Below are 11,512 nucleotides of genomic sequence, written 5' to 3'. Positions count from 1 at the left end.
GGGCAATCATAGGCAGGAAAGAGTCACCCAGTCCAAACCAAATCCAAACCACAGGCCAGCACACACAGACACTCAAATTGCAGTCTATCCTGCTTGCTTTATCTGCAAGTTACTGGGTTCAGAGTGTTTGCCTAGATGCTTAGTGACAGTCGAGGGAGAAAAAAAAGAGATGAGCCATGGCTAAAAGGTGTCCCCAACCAGTCGTGTCCGACTCTAGGGTGTGGTGCTCATCTCCATTTCTAAGCCGAAGAGCCAGCGCTGTCCGAAGACGCTTCCGTGGTCATGTGGCCGGCGTGACTGAACAGCGAGGTGCACGGAACGCTGTTACCTTTCCCGCCGAGGCAGTACCTATTTATCTACTTGCAATTTCTTGCTTTCGAACTGCTAGGTTGGCAGAAGCTGGGACTGAAGACGGGAGCTCACTCCGTCACGTGGCACTCGGGTCTCGAACTGCTGTCCTGCCGACCTTCTGGTCTGCAATTCAATGTCTTAACCACTAAGCCACCGCAGCCCCCAGCCATGGCTAACCCCTAGTTATTGCCAGCCCGGAACCAATTTTCAGTTGCTGGTCTCAGCCTTGGAATTTGTGGAGCAATGAACATGTGTACATTTTCCTCAGTACGGAATAAATAGAGCCCATCCCTACACATCTGGAACTGAGAGTTCAATCCCTTCTAATATCAAGAAATGGCTGAGCTAGATAGGATGCCAGCCACTTGGCCTCACATTGGAGGAAAGATGGAACCAGAAGTCCTAAACCAGTGCACAGAACATGCAACTCAATCCTATGCATGTTTAGAAAGTATTATGTTCCACAGGAATTACTCCCGAGTAAGTGTACAAAGGATTGCTGCCTTAGGCAACCCAGCCAAAGCCATGTAACTACAAGAGGGCAGCACATCGATTCAAGGCCTCAGATGATGCCCAAGTGGGTTAAAGGAACATATAGTGTGGGAGGAACATGGCTTCTAAGTTCATTGGCTTTCGACCCCCAGTGCTAGGACTGGGATCCCATCTTGCATTTGGCTGTGCTCCAAAAGCGTAAGTGTTGACTCAAAGCACAGAGCTGACAGCAATGTACACAGACCCATAAGAGAAACAGCACAAACATTCCACAGAGAGAGAGGAAGACAGACAGAGAACATACCACACATGTTCAAGACATCCCCCAACACATCTTTTTCTCATCAACAGTCTCCAAATGCAGCCCCCCCCCAAAAAAAAACCCCACACAGGGCCCTGACCCATATCCCATGCTGTCTTTCTGGGCCAAGACATTGGAACACTTGAGCATGGGTCAGGGGACCAAACACACTTTTCTGGACTCTCTCTGAACATTTTGGTTTCATTCTGCCATTTCTTATTCAAAATGCTATTACAGCTTCCTAACCAATGAGTTATGGGGGAAATAAGAATTTAAAACCCACAAACAAGGCAAGGTTTTCTGATGGCATTTCCAAGCAAATGAAAGAACCTGTAAAGACCCCTACTTTCTTTGCTTCTGTCATGTGTCCACCTATTACAGTGACATGTCTGCAGGGGAGCGGGTGTGGTGAGCGTATCTCCTACAGATGTTACAGCAGACTCACTGAAGCCTTACACAGATAATAAGGGGGTGGGGTGAGTAGTAGGTGCCTCTATTTTGGCTGAACTCCAGCTTATCTGGAGACAACTTCCACAGACAGCACAGCAAAGATAGAGCTCCTCATCCGATTCCCCAATCTCACTCCACCAGTAGTTTGTAAAGACCCAGACATTAGACCAGACAGTCTTGCAACGTGATTCATAGCCCAGTTCAGCTTTGGATTTAAACCAACTCCCAGACTGTTCCTAAGGGCCAGAAAGTCTGTAAGACCACAATCCCTGTCATATTTGTTGTTGTTGTTTATTCGTTCAGTCGCTTCCGACTCTTCGTGACTTCATGGACCAGCCCACGCCAGAGCTTCCTGTCGGCTGTCACCACCCCCAGCTCCCCCAAGGTCGGGTCCGTCACCTCCAGAATATCATCCATCCATCTTGCCCTTGGTCGGCCCCTCTTCCTTTTGCCTTCCAATCTCCCTAGCATCAGCATCTTCTCCAGGGTATCCTGTCTTCTCATTACGTGGCCAAAGTACTTCAGTTTTGCCTTTAATATCATTCCCTCAAGTGAGCAGTCTGGCTTTATTTCCTGGAGTATGGACTGGTTTGATCTTCTTGCAGTCCAAGGCACTCTCAGAATTTTCCTCCAGCACCACAGTTCAAAAGCATCTATCTTCTTTCACTCAGCCTTCCTTATGGTCCAGCTCTCGCAGCCATAGGTTACTACGGGGAATACCACTGCTTTCACCATGCAGACCTTTGTTGTCAGTGTGATGTCTCTGCTCTTAACTATTTTATCAAGATTTGTCATTGCTGTCCTCCCAAGAAGTAAATGTCTTCTGATTTCCTGGCTGCAGTCAGCATCTGCAGTAATCTTTGCGCCTAGAAATACAAAGTCTGTCACTACCTCCACATTTTCTCCCTCTATTTGCCAGTTATCAATCAAGCTGGTTGCCATAACCTTGGTTTTTCTGAGGTTTAACTGCAACCCACCTTTTGCACTTTCTTCTTTCACCTTCGTCATAAGGTTCCTCAGCTCCTCCTCGCTTTCAGCCATCAAAGCGGTATCATCTGCATATCTGAGACTGTTAGTTTCTTCCAGCAATTTTAACTCCAGCCTTGGATTCATCAAGCCCAGCATGTCGCATGATGAGTTCTGCGTACAGGTTGAATAGGTAGGGTGAGAGTATACAACCCTGCCGTACTCCTTTCCCAATCTTAAACCAGTCTGTTGTTCCGTTGTCTGTTCTTACCATTGCTACTTGGTCGTTATACAGATTCCTCAGGAGGCAGACAAGATGACTCGGTATCCCCATACCACCAAGAACTTGCCACAATTTGTGATGATCCACACAGTCAAAGGCTTTAGAATAGTCAATAAAACAGAAATAGATGTTTTTCTGAAACTCCCTGGCTTTCTCCATTATCCAGCGGATATTGGCAATTTGGTCTCTAGTTCCTCTGCCTTTTCTAAACCCAGCTTGTACATCTGCCAGTTCTCGTTCCATGAATTGCTGGAGTCTACCTTGCAAGATCTTGAGCATTACCTTACTGGCATGTGAAATAAGTGCCACTGTTCGATAGTTTGAACATTCTTTAGTGCTTCCCTTTTTTGGTATGGGGATATAAGTTGATCTTTTCCAATCTGGTGGCCATTCTTGTGTTTTCCAAATTTGCTGGCATATGGCATGCATCACCTTGACAGCATCATCTTACAAGATTTTAAACAGTTCAGCTGGGATACCATCATCTCCTGTTATTGGCAATGCTTCTTAAGGCCCATTCAACCTCACTCTTCAGGATGTCTGGCTCTAACTCACTGACCACACCATCAAATCGATTCCCGATATTATTATCCTTCCTATACAGATCTTCCGTATATTCTTGCCACCTTTTCTTGATCTCTTCTGCTTCTGTTAGGTTCTTGCCATGTTTGTTTTTGATCATACCCATTTTTGCCTGGAATTTACCTCCAATGTTTCTAATTTTCTGGAAGAGGTCTCTTGTCCTTCCTATTCTATTATCTTCTTCCGCTTCCATGCATTGCTTGTTTAAAAATAATTCCTTCTCTCTTCTGGCTAACCTCTGGAATTTTGCATTTAATTGGGCATATCTCCCCCTATCACTGTTGCCTTTTGCTTTCCTTCTTTCTTGGGCTGCTTCCAGTGTCTCAGCAGACAGCCATCTTGCCTTCTTGGTTTTCTTTTTCTTTGGGACTTTTTTGTTGCCGCCTCCTGAACACTGTTGCGAACTTCTGTCCATAGTTCTTCCGGGGCCCTATCTACTAAATCTAGCCCCTTAAATCTATTCTTCACCTCCACTGCATATTCATGAGGAATATTAGTGAGCTCATATCTAACTGATCTGTGGGTCTTCCCTATTCTCTTTAGTCTGATTCTAAATTGTGCAATAAGAAGTTCGTGATCTGAACTACAATCTGCTCCAGGTCTTGTTTTTACCGAATGTATAGATGTCCACCACCTTTGGCTACAAAGGATGTAGTCAATCTGATCTCGGTGTCGACCATCTGGTGAAGTCCATGTATAAAGTCGTCTTTTAGGTTGTTGGAAGAGAGTGTTTGTTATGCACAGTGGGTTGTCTTGGCAAAATTCTATCATCAGCCTATGTCCCGCTTCATTTTGTTCTCCCAGACCATGCTTGCCTGTAATTCCAGGTGTTGTTTGACTACCCACCATAGCATTCCAGTCTCCTGTAATGAAGATAACATCTCTTTTTAGCGTATTATCCAGTAGGTGCTGCAGATCCTCATAGAACTGATCTACTTCTTCTTCAGCATCTGTGGTTGGGGCATATATTTGGATCACTGTGATGTTAAATGGCTTACCCTGAATTCAAATTGAGATCATTCTTTCGTTTTTTGGATTGTATCCAAACACTGCTTTAGCCACTTTATTATTAATTATGAAGGCTACTCCATTTCTTCTGTAGTCCTCTTGTCCACAGTAGTAGATCTGATGGTCATCTAATGTGAAGTGGCCCATTCCAGTCCATTTCAGTTCACTGACACCCAAAATGTCTATATTTAATCTTGACATCTCCCCAGTAACCACATCCAATTTGCCCTGGCTCATAGATCTTACATTGCAGGTTGCTATGGTGTGTTGATCTTTAGAACATCGGATTTGTCGTTTGCCACCAGCACCGTCGGCCGCTAGCCGTCCTTTCAGCTTTGAGCTAGCTGCTTCATCACATCTGGGGCTAGTTGAACTTATCCTCTGTTCCTCCCCAGTAGCATTTTGACCACCTTCCAACCTGGGAGTCCCATCTTCCGATGGTATACCGACACATCTCTGGTTGTACTGATACATTTAGTTTTCACGGCAAGAATACTGGGGTGGGTTGCCGTTTCCTTCCCCAGGGATCGTATTTAGTCTGACCTCTCTGCCATGACCTTCCCATCTTGGGTGTCCCTTCACGGTTTAGCTCATGGCATCATTGAGGTGCTCAAGCTCCAGCACCACGACAAGGTAACAATCTCCTTTGCTTGGGCATAAATTCCACTGAAACTGATGGTTCTTATTTCCAGGCAAGTGTGCTGAGAATTGAAGCTTTGGGCTTCCTAAGCACAGTTATCTGGGTATGCCAATCTCTGCTGCTTTAAATTGTTTCACAGCACAATCCTATGTATGTCTACTTCCAGGTATGTGTGCCCACTTACCTGGGAATAAGCCCCATTGAACGCAGTAGACTTACTTCTGAGTAGACATGCCTAGGACTACACTGTTAAGTGTTTTATTTATATAGTTATTGTTGTATTTTTATAGTTCTATGGTGAATCATCCTAGGATCAATTTGATGACAACAGGCAGTAAACAGAATTATAACAAATATAATAAAAATAGAGGGGTAGCCATGACAAATCTGTTGCAGCAAAAACAAAGAGCCTTGTGGCACCTTTAAAACTGAACAAATGTGTACATCTTTAAGGTGTCTCATTTATCTGAGCAGAGATGTGAAGGTCTGTGGGGAAAAAAACAGAAAAATTTTGGGGAAAATGGGTTTTCCCATTTTTTTTGTGGAACATTTTGTCCCCCTACCCCCAAATGGAAAAATTGAACAGCTTTGGATTATGAAATATTTTCTTTTAGAATTTAAGACAAAGTATTTATGTATTTTTACCCAGTCTTTACTCCCCCCAAAATGATTTCTAAAAACTATGTAATAAGAACACTTTTATAGAAAGACTAGAGATGTAAAATGTCTGGAAATAACGAAGCTATGGGAGAAAATATTTTTTGATCCTCTCTGTAAGATTCCCAGCATAGTTAGTTCTCTCATTCCTTCTTAAAATTATTGACCTAAGGTATATTTTACTGATAGACAACTATGCTTAGTTTCTCAAGATGTGAGGAGAGTCACCATTGTGCATTCTTGACAGTAAATGTGCATTCTTGACAGCTTTGGTTTTGTTCTATAGAATCCTGTGTTTCTGATACTGTAGCAGCCATTTAATGTAGCTGTAATCTATTCAGACAATAATTACAAATTTACTGTTTACTTTTAAAAGTTTTAAAATATCATGAGAATTTATGAGCAAACTAAGTTATACATAAAATAACGTTTGGAGCAGAATTTATGTTCCTAAGGCAGCCCTCCCCAACCCGGTGCCCTCCATATGTTTTGGATGACAGTGCCCAGCATTCCTGACCATTGGCCATGCTGCCTGAGGCTGATGGGAGCTGAAGTCCAAACTATCTGGAGGGCTTGAGGTGGAGGGAAGGCTGTTTTAAAGCAACAATGTGATTTTAGATCTGTAAAGTATGATAAAAAAATAAGTATTGCTTATTTTTCAATTTTTCCAAAATGTCCAAATTTTCCAGAAAAATCATTTTTTCCATGGCTTCAAAATTTCCAGAAATTTTACATCTGTCTGGCAATAATTCCCACTGAACGCAGTAGGAACGAAAGGACTTAAGGTGGGTCACACATTTGCTTTTAATTAAAAAAAATTAAAATAGGATTAAGATAAAGGGTGAGAGTGAGGCTATGCCTACACCACAAGTGTATACTAGTTCTATACAATTTGAAATATCATGGCTTCCTCCCACCCCAAAATCCTACGAACTGTAATGTGGTGCAGATATGGCAGAATGAAAGCAAAATGTTCAGAGAGAAGAGGTTGTGCCTCATTATGCTTGAGAATGCAGGGGAAATTCAAACTTCTAAGCAAAATGAGAATAACACTGACTTCAACTTCATATTGAATTGCTAAGCTTCAGAAACACTGCCTTAACTGTGCCCAGTCCAAGTTTCCACCTCATCTAAGATGGCTGCTATCGCACTTCGTCTTATACCTGGCAAGCTAGTCACTATCCTATCTTCCAACCTGTATTTGCTGTTCGTTCACTTTGCGTGCAATTCTTTTGTACTGATGATGGGCTAGTATTCCATTCCATGCCCTCTGTGCTTACCCAGCAAGGTGTGTTTGGTCCCCTGACCCATGCTCAAGGGTTCCAATGTCTTGGCCTAGAAAGACAGCATGGGTCAGGGCTCTGTGTGGTTTTTTTTGGGGGGGAGGCTGCATTTGGAGACTGTTGATAAGAAAAAGATGCTTCGGGGGATGTCTTCTAGGATGTGTGGTGTGTTCTCTGTCTGTCTTTCTCCTCTCTGTGTGTGGAATGGTTGTGCTGTTTCTCTTATGGGTCTGCATGCACTGCTGTTAGCTCTGTGTTTTGAGTCACCACTTACATTTTTGGAGCACAGATTGCAACTGTTAGCAACCTGTTCTCCTTCTTACAGCTATAGTTCCCAGGATTCCAGTATGTCTGTAGATTAGATGTGCCCATGAAGGAGGAAGCATAGATTAAAGGCAGATCCCAGACCTGAAAAGCTGGGAAAGTACTGCCCTAAGCCCTCCACACACCTTATTCACAAATGCTTTCATGAGTTTTTACACCTTGGAAGTGATGACCATTGAAACTAAAATGAAGGGGAATGCTAGAAGATTATAAGAAGATTCTGGGGTTCCAATGATGCTGGTGCAGAACTTAGGGTTTATGGGACCATAAACAGCATACGGCCAAATGCATTTTGGCTTTGCCTTATTTTCTGGATACAATTCCAAAGGGATGTTTCATCATAAAGTCTTTGAAAGCTATATATGGATACCCATTTTATATGGATAGCCATCCAAAGCTCAGGTACCCAGATAGTACACTTGACACCTATCAGCCAGATGGGGACCATGCTTATACTTACACCTCCAAATGGCAGAGCAAAAGGACAGCAAGGCTGGCAGAGTCCAGGTGCCCAAGATTGTTGGGAAACTCCCAGGCAACATTGTACCCCTCTAATATCAGCTATTTTCACCTGCAGTTCCTATTTAGCATCAAACTGCAACACCACCCATGTAGGAATCTGTGACCTGAACCCAGGAAAAGAGATGGCAGTCTGACCAAGGGTCCCATCACGATCTCTTCAGGATGACCAAGCAGTCTCTTAAGGTTAGCATGCATTCACCATTCATTGCCAGAAATGCAAGGCTATGGTGAGGATGCACCAACATATGGCTGACCAACAGCTACTGAACACCCTCTCCTTCAACATCAAGGACAGAGATGGAGAGTGAATTCACAAGTGGTGACTTACCACAGTGTGCATGCAAAAACCTGGCAATATCATCATTTGTACCATCCTGCCAAGCACCGAGGAGAATTTTACCCCTTTTCTGTACCCGATCTGAAATCTAGAAAGCAGGGGAGTGGCAAGAGTCTTGTCACTGCTTGGGAGGAGAATACAGCTTTCCAAGCAGTTACATGTACTGCGGTATACTGTATTTGTTTTTATCTTATTTTATTGAAAGGTTGGGTTTTTAATTGGGAAGCTGCCTTAGGGTCCCTTTTGGGAGCCAACGGTGGGGTAGGATTAAAAAAATATCTATCTAAAATGGAAATAAGACAGAATTTGGTTTCTCCTAGGTCACTTATTTGACATTTTGGGCCAGATGCTCTGATAGTGCACCTCATGGGTTACGAAGAATGGTGCTGATTGGGGTGACAAAGCTTATTTTATGTGCACAGGGGTTCAAATTTCAGTTTGAACTTCAAAGCTAAATGACATCAGATTCCTGAAGACACTCTACTTGAGCCAAAGCAAAGCTGTGGGATGGACATCCTACTAGTGAATCTCATAGAGGCACCATCTCTTAAGGAACAGCCATATGAGTAGGGACGGCTCAAGAGCATATTTACATGTCCAAATCCTGGTTCTGTTATACGGACTTCATCTGCACCTCTGAATATGGCACCAGGAACTGTAAGCAAATAACCTGGAACAAGCTTCAACCGCAAGAGGGTTGTGAAAGAGAGATTATAACACAGACGGTATTGTTGCAGTCTGGTCCTAAGCATATTTACACAGACTTAAGACAGTCTTTCTATGCATGCTTACATGGGAGAAAAAACACTATAACCAATGGGGCTCCTTGCAACAAAACATGCAGAGGAATGGGTTGCAAATCCCAAGTGCAGCCAGACTTACTTACCTAGTTACAGCATTATTGTAAAGGCTGTATTAAAAGTAGGGATGTCACTTAAATAAAGAATGTTAAGTATGCTTCAATTCCATATACATTTATCTGGGAGTAAGCACCACCAAGCAATGAGACTTCTTTCTGAGCAAACATGCATAGGGGTAGGGAGCTGTTCTTTGGAATGCGTCACTACATTAAGCAGCAACAGGGGTCGGCCGTTAACTGATTAACCTGCATAGGGATAAAATAATACTTCTGAAACAAATGCATTCTTCCTTTAGATTATGCATCACAGCAGCCACTATAACAGAAGTGGCAAGTGCCTCTTAAAAGAGGCAAGGGGCAATGTTTATTTGTTTTTAAGACAGCAAACGCCACTTGCAGTTTGAGTACTTGCATTAACTTCTTTTAAATGGTGTTACCAAATTAATCCAGACCACCTTTTCAATACAAAGCAAGCTTTTATCGATTAATCTTTCCTACTAATCGACTAACAGCACAATCCTATGCATGTCTACTTAGAAGTAAGTCTCACTGAGTTTAATAGGATTTAATTCCAGGTAAATGGGTGTTGGATTGCAGCCTTAATGTAGCCCAGATGCAACTGAACAAGATAATCATGCCTCCTTTCAGGACAACCCGGGGGGTGGGGAGAGACCGCCTCCCTCGCCCAAATCAAAGATGGCTTTTTTCATTATGAAGAACGTAGGCTGGGTCCCAAACCAAAGATGGCGGATCCAGCATTCGGGAAACATGCGACCCCGATGGCCGCTATGGTCGCTCTACCTCTGCTGTAGGGAACCACCGCGGTGCCCAGCTCAAAAATGGCCGCCTCCGCCCTTGAGAGCGGAGGCGCTGCCCACAACCAAAATGGCCGCAGCACTTCAAGGGCGCCCGCTTCTCCAAGGCGCCAGTCCCGACTCCAAGATGGCGGAGCAACGTTGGCGTGAGGTGAGGGTTGTCTGCGTCACGTGACAGGCGGGACGGGGGTGTGTGTATCCCCGTCGTGTGTCCCGGCGGAAGAGTGAAGGGAGTCGGCTGAAAGGTCGCAGCTGGAAGAAAAGGGAAAACAAAGCGGCGCGGCCTAGCGCTGGAGAACCGGAGACACGCCAGTCACCACGGATACAGCCGGAGCCAACGCGGCGGCCGGGGCGCAGCCACCCTCGCTGCCTCCGCCGCCGCCTCCGCCGAGGATGTCGCGCAGAAAGGTGAGAGCGCGCGGACCGAGCCAACCCCCTTCCCCTCTCTTCTCCTTTACTCGCTTAGACCGTCAGGCTCGAAAACCAGTTAAAAACGTAGGCCTTCAAGCCCCTGTTTCATCTCGCGGCTTGATTGGCTGCGGCTGCCTCCCGCCGCTACGTCAATGGCCACCTTCGCCATCAGTCAAGCGCAGCCCCCTCCCTCAACGGTTATTTGTTTCCCTCCACCCCTTCGGTGATTGTTGTATCCCACCTCCTTCCGTTCCTCATTGGCTCCACGGCTGAGCTGTCATTGGTTGCCTCCCCTATCACTTCCTACTGGCGCGGTTTTCTTCTCCCCTCCTCCCCCGTCTCTCTTGCTTCCCAACGACTTCATACTTGGCTGTGTGCCTTGGGAGCGGGTGTTGAGGTGGACGCTGATTGGCTAGGGATTCTGGTCAGAATTGGCGTCCCCAAAGTCCCGCCCCTCTCCTCTCCCTCTGCTTCCCATTGGGGCGCAGGGTGATCTAAAGGCCCGCCCTCTCGATGTATGATTGGAGGAGAGGGAAAGTGTTATAGAAGGTTCAAAACGTAGCCTAGTCCGTCTTGCTTGTGTGGGGGATGAGTGGATGGTTGATCAATTATGGTAGCAATTCTGTGCCTACTTGGGTGCAACTCCGTGGGTTTGCTTAAGTCCGCATGCTTCGGATGCAGATTTCAGCGTGCATGAAGCCTGTAGCCGAATTTCCCACGCATCTGAAGCTTATAGTATAAGCTACAGAGAGTTCTTGCAGCGGTCTGTTGAAGGGTGCAATCCTGTGCATGTTTAGGCAGACAAAAGTCCTACAACTCCCAGCATACCCCAGCCAGCCTTGGCTGGCTGTGGCATGCTGGGAGTTGTAGGACTTTTGTCTGTCTAAACATGCACAGGATTGCACCCTGAGACAGGACTTTTCTCTGTCTAAACATGCATAGGTTTGCACCCTGAGACAAACGTTTCTCTGTCTAAACATGAATAGGATTGCACCCTGAGACAGACTTTTCTCTGTCTAAACATGAATAGGATTGCACCTTAAGAGAATTGTACAAATTGCAGAGGAATTTCATTGTTAGTCTGTTGCAGCAGCAGTAAAAAGGAGTCTTGTGGAAGTTTAAAGGTTGACCAATTTATTCTGGTATAAGCTTTTGCAAACTAGAGCCCACTTCATCAAATGCATGAAGTGTCATCCACAGCTGGAAGGTATTTGTGGGTGTAGAGAAGGAA

At 44.9% G+C, this 11,512-nt stretch overlaps 1 protein-coding gene across 7 annotated transcripts in view; it reads left to right on the top strand.

The window, feature by feature from the left end:
- Positions 1 to 9,968: 9,968 nt before the first annotated feature.
- The window catches only part of KAT7 (lysine acetyltransferase 7), a 65,824-nt gene continuing 64,280 nt past the window's right edge, over positions 9,969 to 11,512 (top strand). For 4 of the 7 annotated variants that reach the window (XR_014783836.1, XR_014783837.1, XR_014783838.1 and 1 more), the window contains exon 1: positions 9,973 to 10,278. Coding sequence is in view for 4 of the 7 variants with exons in the window: in XM_084804787.1 (XP_084660913.1) it covers positions 10,264 to 10,278 (15 nt within the window). In the remaining 3 variants the exon portion in view is untranslated. Of the gene's footprint in view, positions 10,279 to 11,512 lie in introns of all 7 variants that reach the window. The other 3 variants (XM_084804785.1, XM_084804784.1, XM_084804786.1) reach the window with 2 other exon arrangements.

Source organism: Heloderma suspectum, chromosome 6 (genome assembly GCF_057233095.1).
Source record: "Heloderma suspectum isolate Gila_16-S chromosome 6, 16-S_ref, whole genome shotgun sequence".
Lineage (NCBI taxonomy): Eukaryota > Metazoa > Chordata > Lepidosauria > Squamata > Helodermatidae > Heloderma > Heloderma suspectum.
The sequence above is the reverse complement of the archived record's forward strand: the minus strand, read 5'-3'. Positions and strand labels throughout refer to the sequence as shown.